The 17796-nt window shown below is 40.8% G+C and overlaps 1 protein-coding gene across 9 annotated transcripts in view; it reads right to left on the bottom strand.

Annotated features, from left to right (window-relative positions):
- The window catches only part of CEP192 (centrosomal protein 192), a 132791-nt gene extending 116706 nt beyond the window's left edge, over window positions 1-16085 (bottom strand). For 7 of the 9 annotated variants that reach the window (XM_063077295.1, XM_063077292.1, XM_063077300.1 and 4 more), the window contains exons 1-3: window positions 16000-16085; window positions 10712-10879; window positions 9341-9466 (exon numbers count right to left, since the gene is read on the bottom strand). In XM_063077295.1, coding sequence (XP_062933365.1) covers window positions 9341-9466; window positions 10712-10875 — 290 coding nt within the window. In that variant the 5' untranslated portion in view covers window positions 10876-10879; window positions 16000-16085. Of the gene's footprint in view, window positions 1-9340; window positions 9467-10711; window positions 10880-15444; window positions 15505-15999 lie in introns of those variants that run through there. The other 2 variants (XM_063077293.1, XM_063077297.1) reach the window with 2 other exon arrangements.
- Between the last annotated feature and the right edge of the window lie 1711 nt (window positions 16086-17796).

Here is a 17796-nt window from a genome sequence, read left to right on the forward strand (position 1 = left end):
AGAAGTTATTCAGCGAAATAAAAAACTCAACGGAGAGTTTAACCAGCAGGCTTGTCGAAGTTGAAGAGAGAACCTCTGAACTTGAAGATGGGCTGTTTGAAATAACACAAGCAAACAAAAAGAAAGAAAAAAGAATCAAAGACATTGAAGAAAATCTGAGAGAGATATCAGACAACCTTAAGCGCTCAAATATCCGAGTCATGGGTATTCCAGAGGGGAGGAAAATGGAGATTCCATTGAAAACATATTCAACAAAATAGTGGCAGAAAACTTCCCAGGTATAGGAAAAATCACAGATCTTCAGATCCAGGAAGCTCAACGATCTCCAAACGTATTCAACTCAAAAAGGCGTTCTCCAAGACATGTTATAGTCAAATTGGCAAAACTCAGAGACAAAGAGAGAATCTTAAAAGCTGCAAGAGAGAAGCGTCAAATCACCTACAAGGGAGCACCAATCAGGCTAACATCAGACTTTTCATCACAAACCCTAAAAGCTAGAAAGGAATGGGATGATATATTCAAAATACTAAAAGACAAAGACTGCTAGCCAAGAATACTCTACCCTGCAAGGCTATCCTTCCGAAATGAAGGGCAAATAGTATATTTCTCAGACAAACAAAATCTGCGGGAGTTCACTATCACACGACCACCCTTACAAGAAATCCTCAAGGGAGTACTGGGTTTGGTTCCTGAAAAATAACTACCACTGCCATAAAAACCCAAGAAAAATCAAAACCCACTAGTATAATAAAAATGGCATTCATGAAGAGAAAACATGCAAACAAAAACACTATCCACAACCTAAGGAACCAACAAACATAGAAACCAAACAGTAAAACAGAAAGCAAGGAACAAAAGACACCTAAGACAACCAAACAACCAATAAAATGATAGGAATAAATCAACACCTTTCAATAACAACTCTTAATGTAAAAGGCTTAAATTCCCCAATCAAAAGACACAGACTGGCTGACTGGATCAAAAAGGAGGACCCAACTATATGCTGCTTACAAGAGACCCACCTCACCCATAAAAGATTGACACAGACTAAGAGTGAAAGGATGGAAAAAGATTTACCATGCAAACAGAAAAGAAAAACGAGCTAGAGTAGCTATTCTTATATCTGATAAAATAGACTTTAAACTAAAAACCATAAAAAGAGACAATGAGGGACACTACTTAATGATAAAAGGACTGATCCATCAAGAAGACATAACAATCATAAATATGTACGCACCCAATGTTGGAGCAGCCAGATTCATAAAAGAAACTCTATTAGATCTAAAGAAGGAAATAGACAATAATACCATAATAGCAGGGGACCTGAACACCCCACTATCAATATTAGACAGATCATCTAGGCAAAGAATCAGTAGAGAAACACAAGATCTAAACAAGACTCTAGACCAATTGGAATTGGCAGATATCTACAGAACATTCCATCCAACAACCTCAGAATATTCATTCTTCTCATCAGCACATGGATCATTCTCCAGGATAGATCACATATTAGGTCACAAATCAAGTCTCAATAAATTCAAAAAAATTGGAATTATCCCATGTATTTTCTCAGACCACAATGGATTAAAACTAGAAATTAATAACAAACGAAACTCTGGAAACTATACAAACACATGGAAATTAAACAGCATTCTACTTAATGACATATGGGTCCAAGAAGAAATCAAGCAGGAAATCAAAAAGTTTATTGAAACTAATGAAAACAATGATACATCATACCAAAACCTGTGGGATACTGCAAAAGCAGTATTAAGGGGGAAATTTATTGCATTAAATGCTCACTTCAGAAGAATGGAAAGATGGCAAGTGAACAACCTAACACTTCACCTTAAGGAACTAGAAAAACAAGAACAATCCAAACCTAAAGTTAGCAGACGGAAATCATTAAGATCAGAGCAGAACTGAATGAAATTGAAAACCAAAAAACAATTCAAAAGATCAATGAATCAAAAAGTTGGTTTTTTGAAAAGATAAATAAAATTGACAAACCATTAGCATGGCTAACAAAAAAAAGAAGACAGAAGACTCAAATAACCAAAATTAGAAATGAAAAAGGCGATATTACAACTGATTCATCTGAAATACAAGGAATCATTCGAGACTACTATAAACAACTATACGCCAACAAATTTGAAAATCTGGAGGAAATGGATAAATTTCTGGACACACACAAGCTCCCAAAACTGAACCATGAAGACGTAGAAAATTTGAACAGACCAAGAACAATAAAGGAGATTGAAGCTGTTATCAGAAGGCTCCCAACAAAGAAAAGCCCAGGACCAGATGGATTCACAGCAGAATTTTACCAAACATTCAAAGAGGAATTGACACTGATTCTTTACAAACTATTCCAAAAGATTGAAACGGACGCAAATCTCCCAAACTCATTCTATGAAGCAAACATCATCCTGATACCAAAACCAGGTAAAGATATAACCAAAAAAGAAAACTACAGGCCGATATCCTTGATGAATATAGATGCAAAAATCCTCACTAAAAAACTAGCAAACAGAATACAGCAACATATACGTAAAATTATTCACCACGATCAAGTGGGATTCATCCCAGGGATGCAAGGTTGGTTCAACATACGCAAATCAATAAATGTGATACACCATATTAATAAACTCAAACACAAGGACCATATGATCATCTCTATAGATGCTGAAAAAGCATTTGATAAAGTTCAGCACTCATTCATGACAAAGACCCTCTATAAGTTAGGTATAGAGGGAAAGAATCTCAACATAATTAAGGCCATATATGCCAAACCCACTGCCAATATCATCCTGAATGGGGAAAAGCTGAAAGCTTTTCCTTTAAGAACAGGAACTAGACAAGGATGCCCACTCTCACCACTCCTATTCAACATAGTGTTGGAAGTACTAGCCAGAGCAATCAGAGAAGAGAAGGAAATAAAGGGCATCCAGATTGGAAAAGATGAAGTCAAACTGTCCCTGTTTGCAGATGACATGATCCCATATATCGAACAGCCTAAAACCTCTACAAAAAAACTGCTGGAATTGATAAATGATTTCAGCACAGTAGCAGGATACAAAATCAACACACAAAAATCAGTAGCATTTCTTTTCTCCAATAGTGAACATGCAGAACGAGAAATCAAGAAAGCCTGCCCATTTACAATAGCCACCCAAAAAATAAAATACTTAGGAATTGAGTTAACCAAGGAGGTGAAAAATCTCTATAATGAGAACTACAAACCACTGCTGAGAGAAATTACAGAGGATCCAAGAAGATGGAAAGATATCCCATGCTCTTGGATTGGAAGAATCAACATAGTGAAAATGTCCATACTACCTAAAGTGATATACAAATTCAACGCAATCCCCATCAAAATTCCAAAGACATTTTTCTCAGAAATGGAAAAAACTATCCAGACATTTATATGGAACAATACAAGACCACGCATAGCCAAAGCAATGCTGAGCAAAAAAAATAAAGCTGGAGGCATAACACTACCTGACTTTAAGCTATACTACAAAGCTATAATAACCAAAACAGTATGGTACTGGCATAAAAACAGACACACTGACCAATGGAATAGAATAGAGAATCCAGAAATCAACCCACACACTTACTGCCAGCTGATCTTTGACAAAGGCACCAAGCCTATTCACTGGGGAAGGGACTGCCTCTTCAGCAAATGGTGCTGGGATAACTGGATATCCATATGCAGGAGAATGAAACTAGATCCATACCTCTCACCGTATACTAAAATCAACTCAAAATGGATTAAGGATTTAAATATACACTCTGAAACAATAAAACTTCTTAAAGAAAACATAGGAGAAACACTTCAGGAAATAGGACTGGGCACAGACTTCATGAATACGACCCCAAAAGCACGGGCAACCAAAGGAAAAATAAACAAATGGGATTATATCAAACTAAAAAGCTTCTGCACAGCAAAAGAAACAATGAAAAGAGTTAAAAGACAACCAACAGAGTGGGAGAAAATATTTGCAAAATATACATCTGACAAAGGATTAATATCCAGAATATATAAGAAACTCAAACAACTTTACAAGAAGAAAACAAGCAACCCAATTACAAAATGGGCAAAAGAGCTAAGTAGGCATTTCTCTAAGGAAGATATACAGATGGCCAACAGACATGAAAAAATGCTCAACATCACTCAGCATCCGGGAAATGCAAATCAAAACCACACTGAGATACCATCTAACCCCAGTTAGGATGGCTAAAATCCAAAAGACTCTGAACGATAAATGCTGGCAAGGTTGCGGAGAAAAAGGAACTCTCATACATTGTTGGTGGGACTGCAAAATGGTGCAGCCTCTATGGAAAATGGTATGGAGGTTCCTCAAACAATTGCAGATAGATCTACCATACGACCCAGCTATCCCACTGTTGGGAATATACCCAGAGGAATGGAAATCATCAAGTCGAAGGTATACCTGTTCCCCAATGTTCATCGCAGCACTCTTTACAATAGCCAAGAGTTGGAACCAGCCCAAATGCCCATCATCAGATCAGTGGATACTGAAAATGTGGTACATCTACACAATGGAATACTACTCAGCTATAAAAATGAATGAAATACTGCCATTTGCAACAACATGGATGGACCTTGAGAGAATTATATTAAGTGAAACAAGTCAGGCACAGAAAGAGAAATACCACATGTTCTCACTTATTGGTGGGAGCTAAAAATTAATATATAAATTCACACACACACACACACACACACACACACACACACAAACCGGGGGGAGGGGGGAAGAAGATATAACAACCACAATTACTTGAAGTTGATACGACAAGCAAACAGAAAGGACATTGTTGGGGGGTAGGGGGTAGGGAGGAGGGAGGGAGGTTTTGGTGATGGGGAGCAATAATCAGCCACAATGTATATCAACAAAAGAAAATTAAAAAAAAAAAAAAAAAAAAATGATGGCAGGGAAATCTACAAAAGAGAAGCAACCGAATGAGAATCACCAGTCCCAACTGGGCAGCCTAGAACAAAGCATTAAACATTTGGCACAAATTTAAGATTCCTAAGCTGCTAACTCTAAAATCAAGTCACCCAGGAACGATGGCCCCCTCAAGAGGAGGCCTAATGGAAATGAGACCTATGTATGCAACAGCCAAGGATGCCCACACGTGCAGCTTAGAAGACAGCCACAAATCAGACACAAGGAGAAAAGGAGCAGCTCAAAGACAAAAATAAAGATGAACAAACTAAACAACCACAGAGACAAGAAATAATTTACAGAACTTTGAAAATGTTGTAATTAAAATCCTCAGAAATGTTCAAGTAGCTATTACATCCACAAAAAAGGGCCATTAAGAAAGATTAAAATTACAAGTGCCAAATGATTTAATAAAGAATAGGAAAAAAATTAGAAACTTACACAGAACATTGTCTTTCTGCACTAAAACAGAAAAAAAAATTTTTTTTTAAAATAGGAAAAGACCAACCCAGGCAATCCAAAATACCAATTCCAGAAAAAGAGAGAAAAATAGAACAAAACGGCCAAAAGAAATAATAATTATCTAGAACTTAGATTGATACAAATTACAATTTTAGCGAGTGGGGGAAAATACCCTCACCCACAAAGGACTTAGAGAGGATTCTAAAAGTTTCCAGAGAGAAAAAATAGTTCAGATATAAAAGATCACGGATCAAAATGACATAAGGCTTATCACACAATTGCAGCAATACCTTCAAAATTTGTGAAAGATTATTTCCATCTTTAAATTCTATACTCAGCTAGTCTCAATTAATTCCAAGGTTAGAATAAAGACCTTTCTGAAACACATAAACTCCCTCCTCCCCCAGAAGGGGTCAAAGAGGCACACGGGGACTAAGGCCATGCTTCTCAAGGCTGTCAACCCCACACTGAGATTAACAGGGGTCGAGGGACAGCACCGAGCACTCAACCTCTCCCTGACAGCAGTGAGAAGTGAGGCCATACACTGTGTCTGAGATTCCACCAAACCAGGCTGACAGCACACTCTTCAGACCTCCTCGCCTCACCAAGAGGGTCCCAAGATACCCCAGCCCTCCCCACATCTGCAGTCTCATCACCAACATCTGCCAGGTGGGACTAACTTGATAACACCCTTTACCTACTGATTTCAGTTCCTACAACAGGCTCAGGACTCCACACTGCTGGCACCCTAAGCCCCATGAGACTGCACATCCCCTCTCTTCCCAACTCAACAGACAGAGCCCTTGTACTGTTCCAGCAAGATCTGCTGTTCCTGAACCCTTTCTCGGACCATTCCTTTCACCTTACTGCTTAACAAAAGCCTGGATATCCTGTGAGGACACTGCTTTCCCTAAGCTCTGCCAAACGGGAACTCGTCTCTCCTACACTGTTGGTACCGATGGCATTGAGGTGGAATACGTATGCCCTCCTGCCCCTCAGGAACACTTCCAGATCACTCTCCCCAGAGCCTCACAGCTCTGAAAATCTACCACCCCTAAAGTCCTCTGCCTCTAGTACCATAACTCTATATCCTGACCCCACCTGAGCCTCCAATCTATCTGTACCACATTGATCCAGCAATTCTCTTCTCTGTCTACATAATCAAGCTTTCTCTTTCCAGAAGATCATTCCTATTACCATGCAAACATGGAGCAACTTCTCCCACCACATAAAAAAAGGAAAATTTATCTTGACCCACTACATCCACCAGCTATCACAGCCCCATTTCTCTGCTTCCTTTTACAGCAAAACTCCACAAGCTGTCCACTGTCTCTAACATTAACCTCCCACTCTCTCTTAAAGTCACTCTGTGGAAGCTGTTGTGCCTCTCCCTACTTTCACCAAAACCTACTTGTCAGGGTGACCAACGACCTAATCTACGCTAATTCCAATGGTCAACTCCTAGTCCTCATTTCATCTGACACAGGTGAACAACTCCCTCTTCTTTCATACCTGTTCTTGACACCGGCTTCCAAAACACCGTTTTCCTCCTATGTGATCACTGCTTCTTAGTCTCTCTGCTTCTCCTGTCCCCACCTTCCTAATGTTGAAGTGTCCCACAGATGAGGCCTGGTGCTCTGCTCCACCCACTCACTCCCCTGACAATCGAGCCTCCTACATGGTCTACCTATTCCCATCCTTGTCTCCTACAGTCTCTTCTCCACGTAGTAGCCAGAGGGAGCCTTTGAAAACGTAATTCAAAGGTTCTAACGGTACCCTCTAATGGAACCCTCTAATGACTTCCCGTATCACTCAGAGTCAGCATCAAGGTCCTGCTCACCCCTCCAGCCTCCCTGGTGCTCTACGAACACACTGCATGTGCTCTCCTTAGTGCCTCATGCTGGCCGCATCCCCTGCCTGAAGTCATCTTCCTCCTGGTGTCCAAATGGCTTACTCCTGTCCTCGAGTCTTGGCTCATATCTTACGTCTTGAATGAGACCCACACTAACCACTGCCTTCACAGCCTGCCTAGCGACCCTCCTTATCATGTCCTAATTCTTCCTAGCACTTTTCCCTTCTAACATACCATAAAATTGGTATATTTTAATGTCTTTTGTTTAACATCTGTTCTGTTCGTCGGTATTTCCTAAGCACCTGCAAAAAGTGCTTCACATATAGTAGGTGCTCAGTCGAAAATGAACAGAGCATGAATGAGTGTACAAGGGGCTAACATCTTTAATATATATATATAAAGCACTTATATATAAAGGCTATCAAGAGGAAATTCACAACAGAAATATAAATAACGAATAGAGATTAAAGTATGTTCAATCCGGTTTCCGGTGGCAGGGTCTGGGGAAGGCGCAGTGGGCACTATGTCCGGCTGTGAAAATGGCAAGAAGAAGCCCCGGAAACAGCCCAAGAAGCACACCAAGGAGATGCATGAGGTAGATAAGGCTCTCAAGCAGAAATAAAAAGAGGAGAGAAGTACCTAGAGGAACTGAAAACAAAGGCCGCAGGGAAGAGCCCTTGGCCACAGGCGGAATGAAGAAATGTGGCAGAAAGTAAGCTGTTCCCTGTGCCTTGGAGCAGTGGGGACCCTTGACTCCATTCCTATTTAAACATCTAAATTCCCTGCCACAATACCTTTTGCCACAATACCTTTTGCCACAATACCTTTTGCCACAATACCTTTTGCCACCTATAGCTGGAATGAAGTGTTATCTTGGAGCCTGTTGTACATTTAAGTATAAACTCTTGCAAAAAAAAGGAAAGAAATCAAAAAAATAAATGAAGTATTTTCAATCCCATAAATACTCAAACATGAATTTAAACATAGAAAGGTTAAGGTGATCTGTAATACCACCATCCAGAAATAACTCCCAGGACTGGCTGGTTAGCTCAGTTGGTTAGAGTATAGTGCCGATAACACCAAGGTTGAGGGTTCAGATCCCTGTAATGGCCAGCCACCAAAAAAAAAAAAAAAAAGGAAAGAAATAACTTCCATTTACATTTTGGTTTTATACACTTCCAGACTTTCTCCTATGCATATAAGTATGTGTACAAATTATTTTTATTCCTAAAATCAAAGATTAAAAGTAATGCCATTAAATGTTGGGTAGGACTTGGAGAAGTAGGCATTCTCATATGAATCAAGTAGCAATGTAAACTGACACAAGTTTTCTAAAGAGCAAGGTGTCAATTTGTAATGGTCTTTAAAACTGAATTTTTTTTTTTTTTTTTTTTGGCAGCTGGCTGGTATAGGGGTCCAAACCCTTGACCTTGATTTTCAACACCAAGCTCTAACCAACTGAGCTAATTGGCTCACCCTAAAATGGAATTTCAACATAGCAATTTAAATCCTAGGAATTTACGTTAAGAAAATAATCTCCTAGGTGTACAAAATGTATGTATAAATGTATATGTATAAATAAGTTAATTACATTCATAAGAAAACTGCAATAATCTAAATGCCCAACATAGACTTAAACATACAGCCATTAACATCATCATAGATTTATCATTGAAAAATGAACACAATATATTAATATGTAAAAGTTATAAACAATATGTACAGTTTAATCCTATTTTATAAAAAAAATTTTAATATATAGAATATAGTCTGGAAGACCATGAATGAAAATGTAATCAGTGGCTACTCTCTAGTTAGTGGGATTACAGGCCTTAATTATCCTAATAACTCTATATTTTCTACTTTTTTCAATGAGCATATATTACTTTTAGGATCATAAAAAATATTTTGAAAGATTAAAAATGTGATTAAAAAATGTGATTTAAGAAAACTCTGAAAGATTCTTAGAATTAATCAGAGACACAATCACATCTTCATTTTCCACAAGACTGAGTAAGAGTGACAGTGCAAGCAGGTGAAGGTACGAACTCACTCTTCATCATGGAAGCTAAACTGCAGTCTCTCTCTCGGTTCAACATCACTCTGGCTACCAGGAGATGACTCAGATGGAACTGAAAACTTCCCTTCTGCTAAGTAAGATGCCTGGACACCAGAACACCTACACAAAAAAATTTTGTTTTAATAGTTAAGAATTAAATTATACACATTTAAAATTCACCATGACATAGGGTTGCATGACTGTAAAACCAACCATCAGGGTTGGTTATGTGTATTCAACAATACAGTCACAGAGTTTTAGAGAAGAGTTAATGCAACTCTTCATCCCAAAGATAACAATGATGCGCCTCACCAAACGTTTAGGTTGAGAGGAGATGGGAAAACTGTTAGATATTTAAGCATGGGCAAACTTTACACATTATCCAAGACCCTATATGTAATGGGCAGTGAACTATACATATTACATTTGAAGATACAAAATAAGGTATATTTAACCAAACATCTATCTGGTTATAAAACTGGAATAAGAAAAGTCAAGAAAATAAAATCTGGTGTAGTACTTAAGAAAGAGAAATTTGACATTGAAACTAACAGTTATTAAAATGAGAAGAGCTAAGTTGCTTCAGAAGTATGCAACAGGTTGGAAGAAAAAGACATAGTGAACCAGGCTGAAATGAGTTAAAAAGGGAGTCCACGTCATAGCTCTAAATACACCCAATGACCCAAAACCATAGCCACAGGTGACCGGACTTGCGACAGACACTTAACAAACTAGACCAGCAACACATGAGATTTTAAGAGACAGTTTATTAGTCTCCTTGTGTAGCTAGAAATTTAATTCATAGATGTCTTTTGAAAGTTTGTGTTGCCATATTCTGCAATATGGTACAGAAAAGCAGATAAAACAAGTGTATTAAAAGAAGGAAGAGAATGAAAGAGTTACACAGAGATAAGTATAGTGGGAAAACAGAAACCCAAGTCCTAGTCGCTTCCCAGATCCCGATTGCTGTCCCTTCTTGTGGCACAGTTCTGCATTCCTGCCCTTGATTTCAGCACATACTCCCACACCCTTATGGTTAATTCCCCTTTCGAACTTCATTAACAAATTGGTTTATATTACCAGCTGCTTATAAGGATAAACTAATACAAATCCAAAAATCTACAGACAGAAAAAGCAATTAGTGGACCAAAAATGGTCACTAGTGCTCAAATCCCAGTCCCACCCACTGATAAGGCAATGGAACAGGGAAAGAGACAGTAAGTTCTCTTTTTCTATATTCATTTTACATATTTGGCCATCTCTTGAGCAAAAAGCTCAAGTTTAACTGAGAAATTTTACATAAATATCAGTATGATGTAGGTTTTATAGACCTGAAAGAAAAAAATCGATCCAAACATATCTTACCTATTATCAGTGCTGGACCTATCTCTAGCAAGTGTGGAAACAGCAACAGGCAAGCCAAGATTTGAAGACAGAGTGACATTTTCCAAAATCCCACTATTACCAAGTACTGAATTGGTTAAAAAGCTTGGCAATGATGCTTCCGCTATACCTTGAAAATCTTCCATCTCACTGCAACAACAAAAGTATTTTATAAATCAAACATCACTCTAAAACTTTTTCAAATGATTAAGAGTACAAGTCTCATAAATCTTAGAAAACTGATAAATCTTAGGAAAAAATCATCTTTTGGAACATTACTAAGAGGGGATACTACTGGTAAATATTCTGAGGTAAAGTAATTCTCAGAATACTTTGCTACTTTATAGCTGAGAATATTAACAGCAAACATTAAACTTATCTTCATATAATTTACATAGTAATGAAATACAACATAGTTTAATTTACCCTTGGCTTGGTGTAGCAAGGAAAACGAATTACCACAAACTTACCTAGTAAATAAAGCAAAGATGGCATAACACTGATGGTATATGCAGATGATTTTAGGGCATATTTAAAAGTTTGGCAGTTATATACTCATTCCAATATGGAATAGAAAAAATAGAAGTAGCAAAATCTAGCCCCTGATTTAAGCGATTATGCTTAAGGATGACTGTACAGTTTAAAAAGTGAGCCCACACCCCAAAAATTTTAAGTTAAATATAGTATACTTGGCACATGGACATGGCAACAATGGTAGAAGTGGTACACAAATGACTCTGGCACAAAATCTACACCATCCATGGAGAACCTACAAGCCCACACTGGTGCTTGACTCTGATCACAGTACCCAGGACGTTACTCAATCCCAAAAACCTTTCAGAATGCCCATCATGCAAGCACTGCATGGAATTCAATAAAGCATATAAGGAGGGAAACAACAAAAGATAAATAAATTAAATCAGGAAAAACTCAAAAACTGATAGGGTTTTGGCACTGTACCTTGAAGAACGAGAAAAACTTTTACAGGCAGAGTATGGAATGAGGGACTTTTTTGGGATAACAAATAAACATGAGCAAAGGGGGAAAAGAAGTAAAATTTACTGCATACCTACTGTCTTAACACACTGAATCCACTGAAAACCTTATGATGTAGGTATTATCATTTTACAGATGAAGAAACAAACTCAGAGACTAAATTAGCTAAATTTTCCCAGGGATATACAATTGGTAAGATTCAAGCCCAGGTCTGACTCCAACATCCACTCTTAAGTACTACGTCTGTGGTGGCAATAACAAATACTCCAATGTATTTTTGGCCACAGCGTACAAAATAACATGGCAAATAAAACTAGAATAACAGAATAGAGTCAGATCCTAAAAACCTTAAATGGTGTATTAGGAAGTTTGGACTATATTCTGTAACCAATGAAAGGACTGGTACAATCAAACTACAGTACAGGAAGGCAGAGGACTTAAAGCATGTAAGACTATTCAAAGACCTACCATATATGGTAAGAATAAAGGACTGTGCTAGGGCCAAGGAAAAATGGATTAAAGTATAGATTTTAGGTAATATGGATTAATTCAATTACTCTATAAAGTAGAAAAAGTTTTAAGACCACTAGGGAGCTATAAAAACTTACTTGATTATGGATGAAGTGCCCATGCTCCTGTCTGAAGTATACCTCTCCACTTTGATCAAAACCCTCTCACCACTGCAACAACTACCCTCTCTTAAACATCGTCGTCTTCTCTCTCTGTGCAATCATTCCCATGCTGTGCATGGTGTTAGTTCTCCCATCTTTTAAAAAAGCCTTCCCTTTCTTGCACCCCATTATCGCCCTTCGGCTGCCACCACTCCTATCTGTGCTTGCTTTACTACACAATCCCCCAAGAGAAACCATGACTAGCCACTAAGTTCCACTCTGAACACACCCAATCTGGCTTTCATCCCATGAAAACAATGCTTGTCAACATCACCAGTGATTTCCCTGTTGCCAAGCCCTAAAATGGTATGGTCAATTTTCCAACCTCTTCTTCAGCCTGACAGTATGTGATTCAGATTATTATTCCTTCCTTGGGGAAATACTTTCTTCACTTGATTCCCAAGACACAGCTGTCTGGTTCTCCTAAGCCTTTACCAGTTGCCTCTTTTCCTTGTCCTTGTCTGAACCTGGACAGTCCAGGACTTCCACATAGTGGAACACTCCAGAGCTTGGTCCTCAATCTCTTCCATCTACCCACCCTCTCTGAGGAACTGTCCTTAGCTTCAAACCTTTGAATACCATGTGATATTTACACCTCCAGCATGGGCCTCTCTCCTGAACCTCAAATACTCAACTGTCCACATGACATTTCCACTTAGATTTCTAACAGACACCTAAAATTCAAATCTTGACTCCACCTCAGTCCAACCCCCTCAAGAAAAGCCTGCTCTTCAATCTTCCCTACCAGAGAAAATGACAACGCCAATCCCTAGTTGCTTAGGCTGAAAACCTTAGTCTCCACTAAGCCCTCTCACACACATACCCTATATGCAATCCCTACGCAAATTCCAATGGCTATACTTTAACAATACAACCAGAACCTTGCCATTCCTCACTACTTCCACAGCTGCCACCTTGGTCAAGCCACTACCACCTCCTATCTGACACTCACTGTCTCTTGCCTCCACTCTTCCTCTTAGTCCATTCTCCACACACTAAAGTTACTCCTGTAAGATAAGTCACATAGCATCACTCTTAGCTCAAACCCTCCCTCCACTGGTTTCCTGTCTCAATCAGAATAAAAAGCTATCCTTATGATAACCAGCAAGGGACTAAATGATCTCTGACCTCACCTCCTACTACTCCTCTCTTACTCATTCCATTCCAGCCATCTTAACCTCCCTGCTGTCCCTGAAATGTGCTAAGCAGTTTCCGCCAGGGCCTTTGCCCTGACTCTTACCTCTGCCCAGCCCCTAATGCTGCAGGTACCTACACATCTTGTACCTTCACGTCTTTCAGGTCTCTGTACCAATGTTCACTTTAATGTCAGGCCTTGCCTCATCAACCTAGAGTTGGGCACAGCACTCCCAACCCCCTTGCCCTGCTTTCTTTTTTCTATAGTACTGAGCGATATCTGACATGCTGTATAATTCACACACCTACTTGTGTTTCTTCCCACATTAGAACCTAAGCTCCATGAGAGCAATGACTCCACCCATTTGGCTTACCACTGCATTCCTACCTACTGCACTGCTGGCACAAAGGAGACCCTCAATTAATTTGAGTGAATCAATAAGTAAATGTTCTCAAACTACGTCAATACACAGCAAATTCATCACAAACTATCATATAAGCTCCCTCTACTCAGATCATGCACCAGCTTTTCCCTCTCTTTGATATTTCTAACTATTCTCTCTTCCTGATTTCTATAAACATGTTCAAAACTCTCCGATATCAGGATGGAGGTAGCACAGGACAACCTGCCCTGATCTTTCCTTTGCACATCCTGCTACCACCATCTTGCCTTTCCTTCACAGCCAAGTGTCCTAGGAGAACACTCCACAATTACTGCTCCTGAATCTTACCTGACATCCTCTTCCTGTCTGCTCCTTATACATTAGGATCACCCAGGATTCTGACCTCAGACTTTATATAATGCAATTTACATCTTACACACTTGGAATCTCAAACTCAAATGCCTTCAGGTGCAAATATTGTCTGTCAGAAAACAGGGCTGTAAGGTCAACTGGAAATTAAAGGCCCCACCAGAAGCCAATAAAATTCAATAAAAACACTGTTGCCGAATAAAACCTACTGGTGTAGTCTGTTCCTGAGGGCAAAACATGTCTATGTCCAAAAAACACTGTGAAACGTTTTACATTTTTTTGTCTCCACTACTACCACCCTACCCTACTGAAAAGCCTCCTGACCAGTCTCCATGCTTCTCCTCTTGCCACTCTACAATTAACTCTCCACACAGCAATCAAAAGGACCATTCAATATGAATCACATACCGTGCCCCTACTGAAAACCTTGTGAACTCCTGTCAACCTCTTCCACCTCATCTTTAACCCCTCTCGGGTTCACTCACCACATACTGTAATGTCTACTCCTACAACACTCCCCAAGCCCAATCCTATCTCAGGACCTAGGTATTCTCCCAGATCTTTGCATAACTAGCTCCTTCCTGTTGACATTCACCTCAACTTAAACGTTATCTTCTAAGATAACATTCTAAGGTTATCCCTTATCATCAAGTCAAATGTAGTTCCCCAGGCTATCACATCCATTTTAATTTCTTCCAGCACTCACCACTATTTATTTTTGTATCTGTCTTCTTCCACTGAAATGATTGCCCATTAACAGCGGGAGCCTTGCCTATTGGTCCATCACTATTTCCCAAAACCTAGAACAATGCCTAGCACATAGTAGGTACTCAAAAAATATCTCTGAAATGAACAAATGATTGACAAGATTCTCAGTGGATGGCCTCATCTTTGACTTTAACCCCTGTATATGGAGAAAGTCAGTTTCTTGGGGAAACGTCTATATTGTACACTGGTATATGCCCAGTACCTGACATAGAGCTGGGTACATAAGTTTACTGTAATCCTTAATTGTAGATCTACACGTACAATTGAACACATTTAAAAGTACGCCCGGTGGAACCTAAAACCCACTCAAACCTCCCTAAGACTCATCAGTTACTCTTGGCACTTTAAGATATACTTAGGTAGTCATTTAGTACATTAGTTTTTCAACTCTTACCGTAAAATTTGCTCACAAAACTGAAATTTGGGGGAAAAAAATTGATTCTGGAGCAGTAAAAACGCCAGCTGTATGACTTCAAAAAGGTAACAGCAAATGGAAATATTGTCATATAAAAAACTGTCCTCCAAACAACCGCGTCGAAAGGAACCTCATGTTTTACTAAACAAAATCTGAAATAAAAAGCAAAGCAAAAGTAGAGCGATATTAAGCATTCTTGTCTCATTTCACGTTACGTTCATAATGAAGTCACAGGCAAAGAACGTTAGGTAAGGTAGGAACAAAAATGAACGCAACCTAGCAGAAACCAAATCAAAAGTGAGTGACCGGGCGACAGGGGCAGATCCCTCAGCGCTGAGTTCACAAGGTTACTTCCCGGGTCAGAGTTTTAAGGAGAAACAGAACCGCACATCACAACACGCATACAGCAAAAACCACCAGTCACCACAGCGAGAAAGACGCTCCAGAGCAAAGAGCAGCGGCGTCTGTCCCCCAAGAGCCGCAAGCACCACGTGGGAGCGGAACAAGAAGAGAGCCCCAAGAAGGCTGACTCACCCGGCCAAGAGCCTCGGACACGGAGCGTGCGGCTAATCTCACCGAGCGGAATTCAGCCTGGAGCCCGGGCTGGGGCTGAGGCGCACACCACCCCGGCCGCCCCGTGCCTGGAGCCTGCGCCGCCCCCCCCCCGACCCGCCCAACCGTCACTGCCCCGCCGGCCCGGCAGCCGAGAGTGGATTAGCCTGCCCTCCGCCCAGGCGCACGCCGAGACACCGGCGGCCCTCCTCACCGAGCCCGCGACCACCCACGTAATGGTCGTCCCGCGGCCCGGCAAGTGCGCGTGCGCGAGGCCCCCAGCAGCCGCACCGCCCGGATCGGCCGTACCGCGCGCCTCTCGGGTTTACGTCTGTTCGCGGCGCGAGGCGAGGGGCGGGGACTCAGAGCCGACTTTGGATTGGTCGTCGCGAAAGGGCGGGGCGGGCAGGAGCCGGTGATTGGTGAGAACGGCGCGTGCCTGAGTTTGAATGAGGAAGCGCGCCCGCAGGTCGGGAAGCGGGGCTGGGCTGTGCGCCGGGCGGCGGAGGCCTTCTTGTTCGCGCAGAACTAGAGGTTCCACTTCGGAAGTCCTGGCCAACTTGGAAATAATGCTTCCCTTATTCAGTCTGGAACCCCAAAGCACCGTCAGTCACCTTACACACAAAGAAACTGCCGGCGAACCTCCCCCCACACTCCCCAGTAGGCGTCGGCCCCGCGCGAGCAGATGCGGGCCTTTCCCGCCACTGTTTGGTGGACGCTGGAACATCATGACTTGCCTTCAGCCCGTACGCCATTCCCGGAGCCGGGTTTCGTGACAGTTCGCTACACCTGATCGCCTCTTTGTGATGGAGTAGGGTTGGTCTCGGTTGGAAGAAGTGAGATGAGACATAAGTCTTCCCTAATTAGCTTCCTACTTTTCCCCATCCACCTTAGGCCACAAATCCCATCACCGCCATCTGCTCGGCCCTTAACTACTGAGACCATAGAGGTAACTGTTCCACACCTTTCACTCGAGATTTATCCCCAAAATGTTTCCCTACAGTCTTTTATTTCAAAGTTTCTTCCATACAGTCTCAGACAGAAAAGAGTCCCTCTTTTCCGAAGATAACTCCTCAACTTCATTCAACAATGACTGAATGTTTCGGATGTCGGTGCACTTGGGAAGAGAGATGACAGTTTTTTAAGTCTCCTTCCTCGACGTTAGCCTGGTGGGAAAAGACATCTGTTAACTTGGTACCTCCTCGAAAGCACTGCTCAGCTGTCATTCCCGGATGCCCTCTCCACCGGTTCCTCTCTCTACCTTTACTGCTGTACCTCTCCATCCACACACACACACCCTCCGCCTTGATTCTGCTTTATCACCTAAAGGCCATTCTGTCTCTGCGTCCCTTCATTGCCTCCACTTTTGCACCTTATTTTCACCAATTCCATGTTATCTAGCTTGGCCCCGAACACTCCTTTAAAATTGGCTTTAATTTTTTAGGAATGGCCTCTTAATTGACATCTCCACAGTTCTCTTGACATCTCTTCTTGAAACCCTCCAGCCTTCATATTTGCAGAGTGTAATTACCCCTATTTTACCTTTGTCCACACTCCATGAGCAAAGATAAGTGAAGAAAATCTCAAGACTTTCTGAATCCTGAAAAAAACTAAGCAAATACTTAGCTCTAGAGCTGAAAAGATGTATTTGAGTGTAATGAACGACCCTTCTTTCACCCTTCTCTCTGCACAGTGGCCATACATTAGAGGTGAACTGCTGGAATGTCTAGACGTTCCAGACTGTTGTTCATCTTGTATCCCTGGCACCCAATTCAATAA

This window comes from Cynocephalus volans, chromosome 13, assembly GCF_027409185.1.
Source record: "Cynocephalus volans isolate mCynVol1 chromosome 13, mCynVol1.pri, whole genome shotgun sequence".
In the NCBI taxonomy this organism is placed as follows: Eukaryota; Metazoa; Chordata; class Mammalia; order Dermoptera; family Cynocephalidae; genus Cynocephalus; species Cynocephalus volans.